Genomic DNA, 15,946 nt, shown 5'->3' with positions numbered 1-15,946 from the left:
AGTTTTGCAATTGCATTGCTTGCCATCTCTGATTCATTCATTCATTCATTCATCTCATTTGCAATCCCCCTTTCACCACCTCATTCTTCTTCTTCTTCTTCTTCCTTTTCTTCTCTTCTTTGTGGTCTTTATTGTAATGTAGCTTCTGCTTGATTTTTATGTGTATTTGTTGCATTGGAATGTTGATTTCTTGATGATGGTTTTACAAATTTGATGAATGGTTATTGTTTAGTGACCGTCATAATAACCGAGCGATAAAAATATTTAACTTTCATAAGAAAGGTTTAAGATTTGATTTTTTTTTTTTCATGTATTTTTGTTTGAGATGAAGTAATTTTTATTTTATGAATAAATACGGACAAGCCACATGTAACGGATTTCCATAGATATAGAATTCAAATTGTTAAATAAATAAATAAGGGTTGGTGTTTGTTTCCATTGAAGTAACACATAATTCATATCCAAAATTCTCACTCTTTTATTTGGTTTTGTTTGTATGTATGTGGAGAATGAGGGGTAGGAGGGGATATGTTGGATTGAAGCCAAGTTTGAGATATAATAGTTTCTTTCTAATGTTTATTATTAGGAAAATAACAAGTTAATGAAAAATTTAAAGTCTATAATAAAATTTGAGAAATGGAGAAATAGTATTTTATGTAAAACATTAATTTAATTAAGGCATGCATTGTGAGGTACAATTATTCTCTTAGCAAGTGTGGATGCAATGGAAAATGTTGAAAGGTTGTTGTTTGCTTTGCTTCTGTGTAGCTGACCAAAAGGCAGGAGAAGGGATGGCAGAGTCAAAACCATGACCTTTTGGCTTCAATAATTGGGATAAATGTGCCATCTTTTGTGGACTTCTTTGCATCAATTTATTGTGGGGTTGGGTACATTAACATTGGTTGTTCAAAAAATCATTTTTAATTAACTTTGTTTTTTTTTTTCTCTATATATATATATATATATATATTGTCAATGGATTTTTATTAAGTATCTAGTAAACATGCAATGATAATGTGTCTGAATTTTTAGTATATTCAAATTATTTGCTTTATATAATATAAGGGATAATAGATTTTTTTTATATAATCTAGAGTTAATAAAATAAATATTTATCAATTTAGTAAATGCTACTTAAAAAGTTAAATTCATTTAAAGAGTTATATTCGCAAGTTCATAATTTTTTTTAAAAAGTAAATAAATAATTGATTTATTAAAAAATAGAAACTTTATAAAAAATTATTAATTTTTTTATTTTTTATTCATAATAGATATTATTTTGTTTTGTTTGTCGGTGGTAATAACATAGAGTTGAGTCAATTGAGTGAACTAAGCATATGTAGTTGAATTTTCTCTATTTGTTTTTTGTTAATAATTATATTTTTTTACAAGATGAAAAATGTGCGTGAGAAGAACATTGCTAACATCTATTATTTTATTTTATTTTATATTTGTCAATGAGGAAGCCACATATTAAAATTAATGGATTTATTTTTTTATTTTATTTTATTTTTGTCAGTGAGGAAGCCATATATTAAAATAAATGGATTTATTTTTTGGTGTGCATGTGAGGTGGGCGGTGGTGATGTGGAAATGCTGGCTGGATGGATGGTGAAATTTTCACATCCTTGGCATTTATTAAAATTTGTTTTTATCATGCATGCCAATAAAAGAATGGGATGCTTCCATGCAATGTATCCTTGAGGTGACCCACTTATCTTACAAGTGGGTGAAGGTTTTTGCTTAAGGTAAAAAAGTGGAGGTGTGAAAACTGTCGGATATTATCCAATGTATCCTTAGAGGTGTTAACAATAATAATAATAGGTAATTACTTATTTCTTTATAGTTAGCATATACCCTAAAATATCTTTGAAGTTTGCTTATCTCTTCTTTTCAATAAAATGCCTAGATGCCAATAACGGAGGTGACTTTGCAGTTAAATAGCCGTGCAAATGACATTTTTTGCCCTTATTCAACTTCTATTTTTTTTCTCCTTCCTTCGCTGATTTGAGAGCCGTTGCCAACCAGAGTTATTTTCACGCTCTCGGCTTTTGACCGAACTTCCCACAAACTTGTGAGCTTTCATGTAAGCCAAAAAACCCTTTGTTCAACTTCCATTCTTCTCCTCCTTCTTCTTTTGCTAACGACTTTCTTCAAGAGACGTTGTTAAACGGAGTTCTCTTTGCATTCTTGGCTTTCATCTGAAGTTTTTCACAAACTCATGAGCTTTCATGCAAGCCAAAAACCAAGCGAAAAGGTAAGGAGAAGTCACTCGAGTTTTTGCAAATTGTCATTGTATGCTTTTTTTGTGTATTTTTTTGGATTTCTTACGTAGAATCCAACTTTCAGCGATGTTTAGAACGATAATGGGTTTCATGCTTTCCTATGTATTATTTGAGGTTCTTGGGTTTTTTTTTTGTGTAATATACTTTTCTTTCTATGTAAAATATACTCTTTATGTGTAGAATCTGACTTTCGACGATGTTTAGAACGTTAATGAATTTCAGGGTTTTCTCTTTCTCCAATTGTTAAAGATTGGAGACAGCATGGGCCTGAGGACATCGCGTTCATTATGGGCGTCCCCTGCATGGGAGATATTGTCTCCTTCAGGCACGAGGGGGACACATTTGACTTTGAGTGTGCCTATCTAAACAAAATGTACAACCGGCATCGCGATGCCATCAAGGATAGCCTGTTCAGACTTGTTTGAGGCAAGCCCGGAAAAGAGGAGACTTTCGTGAAGCTCCTCTTCGTGTTCTTCATGACCACCATTTTCTTCACGAACACCTCTCAGAATGACAGAAAGAAAGAGGCAAAGAAGAAGAACAACGACAAGGAGAAAAGGAAGAAGAAGAAGAAGAAGAGAGGAAAAGAGGTGCATTTCTACTATTACAAAGAAAATCGAGTAACAGATGTCATGACATGAATTGAAAAAGACACTGTGTAAAAAAGAGGGACTATATGAAAAATGAAAATGTCAGAGGGACTGCATAGAAAAAATTAAACTTTATAAAGGCTTGAAAATAATTTTCCCTACTAATAATTCTCCAATTTATTTCAAAACTAAAATATGTTTTTTTTATATAGAAAATAAGATTTTTTTTTTTTAATCAAAATTGATAACCATGGCTTTATTCAATAAAACATGAATGATTAGAAATTAACAAAGGAAAATACAGCATATTAAAACCAAATACGAGTGAAGGCTACTAATTCTGCTGATAATGATGATGGAGCCAAACAACATATAAATATTAAGTAAACACAAGATATCAATGGACATCTATGGATTATCCATCTTTGGTAGCATGAGAGTGAGCGAGAGTAAAAATGTCTTAACTGGTTTTGACATTGGGTACTGTTTCACTCGGTAAAATATGATTGCTATCTATTAACATGAGGTTTTTACTGGCCAAACATCAATCTATTGCATAAAATGTTAAAAGGAGCCTAATTTTTCGTGTGCGATAGTTCCTAACACATTTCAGATAAAACATTTGTTAAAAAATATTAATGTGGCGGGTTTTTTTTAAGATATGCGCATAAAAAACGCATGTATAATATACATTGGACTTATTGGAAATAAATAAAAAAATAATTTTATTTTCGCAATTAATTCGATAATGATCGTTTAACTAATTTATAATTAATTATTTCGTTAAAAAAAAAAAACTAAAAATAAGAAGCACCCTCCGAACTTCAGCAACCGATCCTCTCCGCGCGCGACATAGAAAACGATCGTTCAATGGTGTGGAGACCGGCCGGTGGAACTCCGACGAGGCGGCAACCCTTGCTGACACGGGTGGTGGATTTGATCTTCATTTTCTTGCGGGTAGCCTGAGTTTGAGATCCTCACTTTTCTCTTCTTCTTCTTCTTCTTTTTCTTCGTTTTCATCATCTTCAAAGACCTAGTGAGTTTATCCCCTCATTAGATCTGACTCGTAATTGTGTGATGTTTCTATTTTTTTAAATTTAATTAAAAAAAAAATTTCGTTGAGTTTTAGCAGAGTTGTACATAGTTTTGGCTTGAGAAGTAGAGACGTTGTAATTTTTTGCCTTCTTGGTTTGGTTTATGAATGTTTTTGGCGGATGATTGATCTTATTATTTAGGAATTTTGGTGACTCTTAGATTTCTTGTTTTATTATTTTATTTTTATTTTTTGGGTTTTTTTTCATATTTTGGAATTTTGATTTTGAATATTGAGATGGATTTGGATTTCTGAAACTAGGTATTGGAAGAAAGGTAGCCTCTTTGTTGTCATACTATATTGCTTCAATATTGAAAGGAATTGTAGATCAAGTACTGTTCTTAGTGCATTTTGTTGGCTGGCTTGAAACTTACTACTGCATTGCACTGCTGAGGAAGATGGTGAAAATGAAATTAAGTTAGGAACTTGTACTTCATGAAAACGAAATTCTTGAGGGAAAATGAGACAGTTACAGTGCCGAAATTGGCCATTTTTCTCTCAGAGATTCTATGAATCAGGTTTTGACAGGGATTTATTATCTAAAAGTTTCACTGTTCATGCAGAGGTTATTTGTGCGGAATACCTGGTGAATTGGTACATTGTTTCCTTGAGTACATATGCATGATATTCAACCATAAAAATAAAATAAAATAATAACCTTTTCTATTTTCTGATTATTTTATAGACATCATGGTACATTTTTGGGTATATGATGAAGTGTGACACTCGCCATTTTCCTAGTTTTGTCTGTGAAAGTATCATACAGTTTAAAATTCAGTAAAGGCCATCAAAAGCCTTGAAGATGGTTATGCACCGACACAAGTGATAGCTTTGTGTAAGATATACCTTAACAAAAATGTAACTCTTGTTTTACCAATTCCCATCCCCCATGTGCTGAATGAAACACTTGTAAGGTGGTGTACTGTAACTGAGGGGCCATGTCTTTTTTGTGGTTTTGTTTCATATACTTGAGGTTCTGTTAAAGATTCTTATGATTTTGTTTCCATTCCATGGTTTTGATATTGACCTCTATGATTTACAAAATTCTTCTCATGGGCTGTGAAATGCAATATAATATCTATAGCTAGGATGATCTTCCAAACCTAGCTTCTGTTAACTGTAAACAGCTATTGGTAAGCCTGCATTGTCTTGGTATGATTATCTAATTAGTTTTCAATGTATTTATTCAAAAAATCACTGTGGATGTATCAAATGGAGATAATCCGAATGGGTTTCTTTGCAGATTTGTGACATTTATGTATGTGCATCCTCAATTCCTTATAGAAAACATACTTCTTTGAATCTGGGGCTCTAAACTGTTAGACCACAGGCTTAGTTGTCTATTACCTATGCTAACTTGCAATGCATTCAAAGATATGGGGAAAAAATGGAGGAAAAAGTCAAATGCAAACAATGTCAGGGCTAGTTTGCAGGAAGGTATCATTTGCAGACTTGCAGTAAGAGGGGAACAAGTCCAAATTTAGTGGTATAAGACTTGTTAGCCATAGTCACATTATAGAGGGAACTGGTTTGTGGGAACTAATGTTAGCAATACATGCACTGGCTGGCATGAGTGTGCAAGCTGCATGACATCATGCCCCACTTAGCATGGAGCAGCTATCATGAAAGCAAATATTCTAGAAAGTAATCCTGTTATTTTTGTGTGGTTGAATTAGAGTTCCATTATCTTTTTGGTAAATCTCAGCAGTAGAGGAAGTGATTGATAAATGAAGAGAAAGAGTTTGAGTTCATCAGTAGTGAATTAGAATACCATTAGCAGCATATCAAAGTATGCCTCATTGTTGATCCTTTCTGTTAAAGCTCTGGAGTTGATGAACAAGTTAAATGAAGAGAATGAGTTAGAGTGCATCAGAAATAGAGACTTTATTATAAATTAGCTTATCCTGCCATCAGTAGACTTATCCTTTGTCATAAGTATCTCTTGACCTTACAACTAACCAATTATACCATAATTGATCTTATGGAAGTGAATTGAATGCAATGTCCCACTGGCATGAAGTGCATGGGAGTCATGGCTTTAGATTAGTTGATGGTTATGTGACTGTTCATGTCCACTTGACTTCAAAGATGGTCTAAAGGACATTGTACATGCTGATTCAATAGAAACACCTTTTTGAGAGTTTATTGACTTTAGTAACCAGTGTCCTGTTAATGCTTGCATAAAAGAAACTGGGAACATTTGAAAATCTATCTATTTCCATTTTTATCATGCTGAATGCTTCATGAAAATGGACATGAAACAAACTTGTTAAACTCTTGTATTGTTAATGAATATGGCCTATGCCACAATTTATTTCTGTCCAATGATCATCATGGTATTATATATCTGATACTCTGGTATTCTACTTTTCTTTTCTTTTCTTTTCTGTTTTATGGTTGCTGAATCAAAATCTCATGGATACATCTTGGCCAGAATATAACCATATTTTTGTAAAGAAGTCTCTTGATAATGACTTCTGGCCTTACTAGAAGATTACAAAAGTGTTGATAAAGCATACCTTCTTGTCTACTGAAAATGGACTGGGTTCCAAACTTCTTGCTTATTGATGTGGACATGATTTGGAGTTATGGATCTATGTTTTTTAGAGTATCAACTTAGTAGCCTTTTTTAGAGCTTTAAACTTTGTTCAAAATTTTGGAACTTAAGTAATATTTATGCAATCAGACACCTCACAATTATTCCTTACTTACTGTGCAGAAACATTCTGTTTCTTTTCATTTTTTTTTTATTTTTTTTTTTGGAAATTGTGGGCCAGTGCTTATTAGGGGTGTATTTGAGCCGAGCCGTTCGTGAGTAGCTCGGTGTTCGGCTCGATAAAGGCTCGTTTGTGTTTAGCTTTCATATTAGTAAGCAGTAGCAAACGAGCATCGTTTTCAGTTTCGATTAATAAACGAGCCAAGCTTGACCGACCCAAAAGCTCGGCTCGTTTTGGCTCATGAACATGCTCGTGACCAAGCTCATGAACAAGCTTTCGTTTATAAGCTCGATTGTGAGCTCGTTTATATATATATATATATATATATATTACATTATATATATGTATATGTATATGTATATTAAGGTGTATATGTGACTATGTCATTGTTGTCAATTTGAGTTACACATATAGGGTTATAAACTACTATTCGAAAGCTAAGTTCATTAAAAGCTCAGGTCAACTAGTTCATTAAGTTAAATGAGCTCATAAGATAAACGAGTCAAGCTTGAACACCACCAAACTCGGCTCATTAAATCTTGTGAAGAACTCGTTTATTGTATAATTAAAAGCTCGTTTATAGTATCATTTACAATTTTATTTGTAACAATCATTAATATAATCAAACTCAAACCGAGTTGAGTCACACTTGATAATGATTCATTAAATAAGTTTACTAAATAAAAAAATAAAATATAAAAAAAATAGTCAAACCTTAATCAAGTTAGCTAGCTAAGTCTAAGCTTCAAATTTTCTTAACAAGTTGAGCTCGAGCATGAAGCTCGAAAGAAACTCGATTAGAGCTCGAGCTCGGTTAAGATAGTAACGAGCCAAGCTTGAACATAAAAAATGAAGCTCGAGTTCAAGCTCGGCTCGAGTTCAAGCTCGATTAAATAGTAACGAGCCAAGCTTGAACAAGGCAAAGCTCGGCTCGGCTCGGCTCGTTTACAGCCCTAGTGCCTATGATCTTTATTCATCTGTATTGTGTTGGGGGTGAATAGAGAGAATTAACATCAAATTTTAAACAAAAGCTTTTGAATGACTTTCTATTAACATTACAGTGCCTTTCATTTTTAGTATGGATTTTTTTTTTCTTCAATTATTCCTTCTTTTTGTTAGTATTTTTAAATAGTTTGGCCCTTCTTAAAAATTCACCTTTAAAAAATACTTGGCTTCATTGTTATTTTGAGAGCTTTTCCAGACAGCTATAATTGTTTGCAGGTAGCATGTTTCGTTTTGGCCTATCAAATTGATGAGTTCTAGGAATTACCTAAACATAGCCTTCTTATTAAAATATATATATTAATATATATACTTAAAATCTTCATTCTTAACGTATAATTTGATCAAATATAAAATAATTTGTTAAGCATTTTATAATTTGCAGGTAGCACCACATGTAAATTTTAAATTTGTGAGGTTATTTATGTAAATAAGGATTGTATACAAGTCAAAATTTGTCATCAAAGTTTTATAAAAATACATATCAAAAAATGAAAAAGAAAATTCTCTTGGACCACCATTATATTTTCTTTCCATGCATTTTCACTTTATCACCTTATTTGGATTGCTGCATCTTTTTTTTCATTAAAAAATTGGGTGGAAATGGCAAATATAATTAAACAATTATTTTAGTGTAAAAAAATGTAAATATAAGTTGAATTTTCTGATTATATCATGTGCCTTATTATTTCTCACATGATCTAAAAATTGCACAGTTATTTGAAGGTTCTATTCAGTGCAAAATTATTATTAATTTTTTTAAAAAAAATTAAGTGCGAAATTATGACTACTTCTAAACCTCTCTCATTAATTTTTAGAGAAAAAAATAAAACAAAAAACAAAAAAGTAAGATTTATCCAAAGCTCAAAGGCGGGAAAATTCCAATTCTACCCTCTCCATCAACCTCTGCCACATCAGCAAAACAGATTTTTCCAAAAAAAAAAAAAGAAAGAAAAGAAAATGCCAGTACTTTTCTAATACATCCAACCAAAAGCGCAGAGTTTCATAAACACCATTACTTTTACATATGTACCCTTAATAAAGTTTCAAAACTCATACATCCTGGTACACTAGTGACTACAAGGGTATCATGGTAATTTCATCACCCACCGAACAAGATATCCAATTACCCAAAATTCAAGGGGGGTATCTCCATAAATGCCCGAAAAATAGCCAAACGAAAAAGCACCAAAAAAGGAAAAGAAACGCGAGTTCATATAAAGAAAGAAAGAAAGAAAGAAAGAACGAACTCGAGAACGAGCTCGTTTTCATTCTCGCTTTCACTCGGTGGGGGTGATGGGGGTCGGGTCACCGGTGGTGATCTTAAAGCTAGTGCTCACCGTGATCATGGTGCTGGGCACCGCCGAAGCGGCGTCGTGGTGCGTGGCGCGCAGCGGCGCGTCGGCGACGGCGCTTCAGAGCGCGCTCGACTACGCCTGCGGAGCCGGCGCCGCCGACTGCGTCCCCATCCTTCCCAACGGTCTCTGCTACCTCCCCAACACCCTCCAATCCCACGCCTCCTACGCCTTTAATGGCTACTTCCAGCGATCCAACCAGGCTCCCGGCTCCTGCGACTTCTCCGGCACCGCCACCACCACCATCTCCGATCCCAGTCAGTACCCATTCCCTCTCTCTCTCTCTCTCTCTCTCTCTCTCCCTCTCTCTCTCTCTCTTTCTCTTCGTAGGGTTTGCACAAATCTGGATGCAAACTCGAGATCTTGATCTATTTCGGTCTGTGAATGGGTGTGCACGAATCTTGATGCGAGTTTGGGGGTGTCTGAGAGTGAGTCACAGCTGGAAAGGATTGGGAATGGGAATAGCTAGTACCATTTAGCATCTTGTTTTGTTTTGTTTTGTTTCCCCGAAAAAGCAGCTTTGTTTTCTCAAAATTATTATTATTATTATTATTATTATTATTATTATTATTTTTAATTTTGAGTGTTTGATAAGTTTTGAGCTCAAATTTGTAATGCTTGCTTTATATTTATTTATTTATTTATTTTGTGTTTTATTTCTGATTTTTTAAATACTTTTTTTATCTTGTTTTATGATCAAAGTTTCAATCTTTCGGTGCAGGTTATGGATCATGCACATATCCTTCATCAGCAGGGTATGCTCTTTTTTATTTATTACTCTGGTTTTTTATTATTATATTTGTCTTTTTGCAGTGCAAGTAACTGTTCCTTTTCATTGACTAGAACAAGTGATTGTTACATGTATGTTTGTCTGTTTATTCACCATAGGAAACAACTTTTATATTTTATGGATTGAAGTTTGAGATGTGTGCAATGGACACTGTATCTGTATTTCAGTTGGGATTCTTGGGAGAGCTCTTTAGATGGAGTAAAATATTTGAGTTTGATTAGGACATAAAATGCTACATCTCTGTTGTTGAGGATTATTGAAATGTATAGCTTACTAGAATATATGTCTTTCTGGAGTTAGCTTGTTGGTTGACATTTGACTAGTCAATTTGCTTGGATTAATTTGGATTTTATAAAAACTTAATGATCTGTCGTCATTGATTAGAGCAATGGGCACGTTCATTTGGTTTTGGAATGCAGAGTATTAACCTGGGAAGTGTCCATTTGGTTAGACAATGAGGTGTTGAATTATTTATGATTGTTAACTGTTGCCAAACACTTGAACTTGGACACTAGATTTGAAATTCTGGAAAATGGAAAACTATTAGTCTACTTCTTTGAAGTGGTTTTGCATTGAATGTACTAAACCGACCAGAACAACATGAGGTACATGCACATATGCACAGATTTATTCTCTATTTGGTATAAATCATTTTTGGTGTTTGAAGTAGTATGCAATGACTAATGATTAGCCAAGAGCTCACTGCTCTTATCCCCATAACCTTTTAGAAATCTTAATCAACAATACAACCTTAGTGGAGCCTACTTTCAATTTAAATTCAATCCATCTTCCTTGTCTACATCCATTGCATCAATAAACAACTTGCTGTTGATTGGTGGATATTATATTAATGTTCTTATGAAGCCAGCTTGGTGCCATCTCTTTGTGACTTAATATTTCCAATGAAAACATTGTCCCAGTTCAAACTTGATAACTGTCTTTTCTCTTTGTCAACCACAAGTGAAAGCAAAGCTGTCAACCAAACTCTAATAAAATGTAAAGCACTGAGAACTTAGTAAGCAGAAATGCTTATGGTGCATGTTTAATGTTGCTATGTACAAAAACAAAAGATGGGTTGTCATGATTTTGCTTGTTACTGAAACTTTCATGTATAATATTCTGTTCGGTTTTGTTTCATAAATTTTCAATCTGATTGAATTTTTTTTGAATAATGGCCTTGCAGAAGTGCTGGCGGAACAACTCCACCACCTCCAAACACACCCAATTCACCGTTCACACCAAGTCCGCCAGTCACACCAAGCCCTGGCGCGTTCACCCCTGGCTTTAGTCCACCAAACTTTAACTTTAGCCCACCCAGCTTTGGATCGCCCGACGACACATCCAAAGCTCCTCCTTGCCTCTCATTTTTCTTCTTCTCTGGCTTATTATATCAGCTTCTTCTGGTTCTCTTCTGATCAAGCCAAAAAAAAAAATATATATATATACTCCCTTACAATGTGCCATCACAATTTTGCAAAAGAATTTGTAGCTATCTGTTGTAGGTTTTGATGTTGTTGTATCACTGCTGTAACTTGAAGACATATGTTTGGATCTTTTAGTTGATGGTCAGAGACATGCATTCCAAACTTACAACAATCTTTATGGTCTGCTATGGTTTGAGATGGTGCATGACTAAATTGTGTGAATTTATCAAAATCAAGTGCTTGGATGAGTCAATCATGTCAACTAAAGTTAATTCTGGCAATGATTCCCCAAAACGAAAAGGAAATATGAACATTTAGGATAGTTTTCACAGGGTTACATAAGCAAGCATTATCTTTTAGAAAGTTCACAAAAGAAATTAAATTGATCTCTTATTCTTTCTTGATACACTGTATAGGGCAAGGAATCTCTGCCATCAAATTTGGTAAAGAATAATTACTATTCTTTGAATCAAACATTTTGGCATAAATATTATCTTCATTTTTATAAAAAGATAAGCAGCTTAAGTATACATTTTTCCTCCAAACCCAAAATTTTAAAAAAAGATTCTTTTAACCGCACATCCCGGCATCCCCAACCAAATTTAGCTCTGAACATGTAAATATGCACCTCTGAATCACACAATAATGTCTAAAAAATTTATATAAGCTACAAATTTTCTTTGACTTGGTAGATAAACTCATGATTTTTCTTTATTTAATTTACCTGGGACTCTCTGAGAATGAAGCTGTTCTTCCCGTGCACGTTTTGCAGCAAGAGCCTCTTCATCGAGTACTTGAATTGGTGACCACTTTGGCAAAGTCCAGTCTGAATTCGCACTCTGCCGAATAGTGTCCAAAAAATTGTTGAAGTGTGGCTTCAGCCGGATCGTTGCATAATCTAATGTTGTGCCCACAGTGGCAAAAATTATAGCATACCGAATAGCACCTAACTGACCACCTGCAATGTTATGGCATCATGAGAAAAACATGATCTTTTCTGCTTCTCAATGGATAAAAAACTGCCGCGCGGTGGCTTGTGTAGGGTGTGTATAACCATTATGAAGAACTTAAGTGAGAAAGGGTAAATAGATTATGGCCAGAAGATTGCCCTGTAATGGCATCAGGATTATGATCAGCAACTAGTAAAACTGAAGTTAATATCTATCAGCATTAGATACAGCTGACCTACTCAAAATTATTAGCAGAAATATTCCTGAAGCGTAGAAAATTAAATGGGATTGGCACTTGACAATTACTTCCCAAACTTTCAGTAGATATAGTGTTGGTCTTCATGGATATTAGTCTAGACAAAAGTGAATGTAGAAAACATGTCCCTAATTTATAAAGTAAAATAAAACAGAAACATGTCCCTAATTTATAAAGTAAAATAAAACAGAAACATGTCCCTAGATACATGCTTTTCAATATTCACCTTTGTCTAGACAAAATTAAAACTCATGGTTCCCCAAATAGGGTTCAGCTTATAGAAATAAAGCCTCAAAAGGTAGAAGAAAAGGGAGGAAAAAAAAGATAACTCAAATAATAGTGAAAGACCAACCTTGAAGCCTCCCCAGTAAAGCTCCACTTGAAATACCTCCAATTACAGAGTTCGTAAGGTCATCCGATTCTGACTTTCGAGCATCTCTTGCAAGTTCACGTGCCCCTGGAGATGGGAAAAGGCTACATATGAACATAGATTATATTGATGGAACCAAAAAAAATATAAGACTCCTATTAGTGGAATAATACTTGGTTCACATTGTATGGAGGAATTGACAAAAGAATAGCAAAAGGAACAATGAAAAAAAATATATATCATATCATTATTGCCCCCAACCGTGAGTAGCATTAGTGTAAAATTAAATAAATAAAGTTTTCATCTTTCAAAATGAGTTAAACCCTTCATTAGCCCATTTTTTTTGTTAGGACGTCATAAATTCAAACATAAGCTCAAATCAACGTCTTGATACATGCAACACTCCAAGAAAATGAATTTTTCTATAAAGCAAAATAAAACAGAAACATGCCCCTAATTTATGTCAACAAACTAATCCACAACCTTCCAATCTTCATGCATCTATCTTCATTGTGATGGCATATTATACTGCTGGCACCATAAATTGTACAAATCTCACTCATTAACTGTGCTGTTATAGTGCTTTTTCCCCTGGCCTAGGTGTCTAAACTTTGTAGCTAATAAATTGAAGGTGATCACAAATGGCTAGCAAAAATTTATATTCCATCTTATGAGAAGCAAATGCTAGAAAAACACTAGGTTAGATCCAACATGCCAATCTAAGTAAACCAAACAAGAAACAAGACTTGAAAGATAATGCTGGAAGGGGTTATGTGGTTGGAAGAAGAAGAAAAGCATCTATTCTCAATCAAAACCACTGCATGAAGAGTAGTAACTATTAAAAGAATACTGTTGTCTTCTGTTTAATTCATGGTTAATTCTATACTCAAGGGGGCAAAAACATTTCCCCCTTTTTTTTTTAATCAAGGGATAACAATTTAAATGCTTAAGCAGATCACTCAACAACTGGATAAAAAAAAATAGAGAGACTACTGAAGAAGTGGTTGCTTGAGCACTGATCTAGAAAAATTATCAACAGGTCTCAAAGTAAATGCTTATAACTCACATGAATCCAAAATCTAGGTATTTCATTGATGCCCTAATGAAACTTAATACTGCTCGACTAGTTCATCAGCCCATGAATTTTACACGACGGAACCAATCATACAATTTCATATAAAACTCAACATAAATATAAAAATTAGCATAAAAAACACAAGCTTCAAGCTAAGTTTTTACCGCAATAACAACCAGCAACAATTGCCAAATTGGCAGCTAAAGATGCAGCATGCGCCCTCCTGTGCTTCGAAATCAGTCCAAATCCTCCACCAACCACACCTGAAACAACGCAACCCAAATGAATTCCCATCTCTTCGCATTACTTCGAAGATTTTTCAAAAGATTATAGGGATTCAAGCCTAGGGTTTATAGAAAGGCAAACCTCCGAGGAGCGTGGGGAACACGATTCGCGCTTTCCATCCATCCGATGATCGGATCTCTGGCGCGTTGCCGTCCGGCGGCGCTTGCCGATGGGTTTCCGCCATTGCTGGACAGCTTCGAGATCGTCTCCTCTGAGGTCCCTGCTATCTTTAGTTCTTTCAATCTGAGTTCTGATCCCAAGGCATATTGGACGGCATCCAAATCTACTTTGTCATTTAAATTTTTTAATTTTGGTCTTATGTTTAATCTGAATTTCTAAATGTTTTCAACTTTTATGTGTGTGTATATATATATATATATATGACTGGTAATCTAGGGCGGCGCATTCTACAGAGTATCATGAACAATAAAAGATGTAATGTGCTTATATAAATAAAGAAATGTTAGATTTTTATCTACCGGTTTTAAATCAAATAGCTTTAAATAATAATAATCTAGGGACTTATCTAATTTTTTTTTGCTATATATGTTTATGTATATGATTGTCTCATCCGCATCGCATTTGATTTCGGATACATAGTAACTTTTTATGAATAGTGAATGTAGAGTACCTCTTGAATAATAAAAAAATAGAATGCACTATTTGTAAATAACTGTGTCCATAATAAATTATTTATTGTATTTTACTATTCCTATGATTTATTTTACATCCCACGAGATAACCATTCGATCGGGAATGAATGGTAATCTCTGAATGTTTGTAGATAATGAATCTACAAACATTTAAAATTACTACTCCCATGTATATATAATTATTTAAAAATTATGACATTTACGTTTTATTTAAAGGCTTAAAGTAGTTAAAATATAGAAAGGCTCTTGAATAAGGGAAAACTAAAGCTTAGGGTCCAGAGGTTGCGCCAATATAGACTAAGACCAAGGATTAAAGTTCAAGAGCTTCAGTTGATCAAAGGTGGTCGAACTTATCTCCCCTGGTTCTGTAATTATGGAATACCCTAGTTCCAGCCTATTAAAATATGACACGTGTCCCCAACCACAATAGGAAAAATATAATAACATCACATGGGACACGTGTCAGAATATAATAGACTAGAACCAGTGTATTTTCTGGTTCCAGAATCAGGCAAACTGTTTTTTACAAATAAAATTAAATAAAACATATAATGCAATATATGAAACAATAAGTTAATTTTTAAATCCAATATATAAAAGATATTAAATGAAACAAGTCCGATATCCTCTCTAAGAAACAAGTTCATATAACATTTAAAATAAATTTATATGAAATATTTAACAAAATAAACCTCTTTAAAATCAAATCAAATTTATATGGTAATCCATTAGATAACTAAATGGTATGACACAAAAATGCTGAGGGGGAAGATAAATGCTCGAATCCTTTCTTCAATAGTACTATTCATACATTGTATAATTAGGGTCCAATATTATTTATAACTATTATTTACGGGCATGAGTGTGGGTTTTTTATGGGAGAAACAATGGTTTCACTCTTTGAGGATTACAAAGCAAAATTTTTTTTTTAAGTGGTTCGTAAGTCACTGTAACTGATGCACATCCATATTTGTTTGTTTTTTTTGGCAATCTCTTAAATGGGAGCACTTTGTCCACATTATAAAAAGAAAATTATAAATTATTTAAACAATTATAATCCAAAAAAAATGAGAAATCAAAACATTGGAGAAACAAATAACA

At 33.8% G+C, this 15,946-nt stretch overlaps 2 protein-coding genes across 3 annotated transcripts; one reads left to right on the top strand and one right to left on the bottom strand.

Annotated features, from left to right (window-relative positions):
- The first annotated feature begins 8,711 nt into the window (after window positions 1-8,711).
- Window positions 8,712-11,251, top strand: LOC120262223 (PLASMODESMATA CALLOSE-BINDING PROTEIN 3-like). Its single transcript, XM_039270301.1, has 3 exons — window positions 8,712-9,299; window positions 9,764-9,797; window positions 11,016-11,251. The coding sequence occupies exons 1-3, from the start codon at window positions 8,984-8,986 to the stop codon at window positions 11,245-11,247; spliced, it is 582 nt and encodes a 193-aa protein (XP_039126235.1). The 5' UTR covers window positions 8,712-8,983; the 3' UTR covers window positions 11,248-11,251.
- Window positions 10,538-14,444, bottom strand: LOC120262224. 2 transcript variants are annotated; one of them, XM_039270304.1, is made up of 5 exons: window positions 14,274-14,442; window positions 14,072-14,170; window positions 12,815-12,919; window positions 11,981-12,214; window positions 10,538-11,243 (listed from the first exon to the last, which is right to left on the bottom strand). In XM_039270304.1, exons 1-5 carry the CDS (start codon window positions 14,374-14,376, stop codon window positions 11,218-11,220), a joined length of 567 nt encoding a protein of 188 aa, XP_039126238.1. In that variant the 5' UTR covers window positions 14,377-14,442; the 3' UTR covers window positions 10,538-11,217. The 2 variants fall into 2 exon arrangements, with proteins under 2 accessions (XP_039126238.1, XP_039126237.1); XM_039270303.1 differs by lacking the exon at window positions 10,538-11,243 and adding an exon at window positions 11,252-11,864 and having other exon boundaries at window positions 14,274-14,444.
- Window positions 14,445-15,946: the final 1,502 nt, after the last annotated feature.

Source organism: Dioscorea cayenensis, chromosome 5, assembly GCF_009730915.1.
Source record: "Dioscorea cayenensis subsp. rotundata cultivar TDr96_F1 chromosome 5, TDr96_F1_v2_PseudoChromosome.rev07_lg8_w22 25.fasta, whole genome shotgun sequence".
Lineage (NCBI taxonomy): Eukaryota > Viridiplantae > Streptophyta > Magnoliopsida > Dioscoreales > Dioscoreaceae > Dioscorea > Dioscorea cayenensis.
The sequence above is the reverse complement of the archived record's forward strand: the minus strand, read 5'-3'. Positions and strand labels throughout refer to the sequence as shown.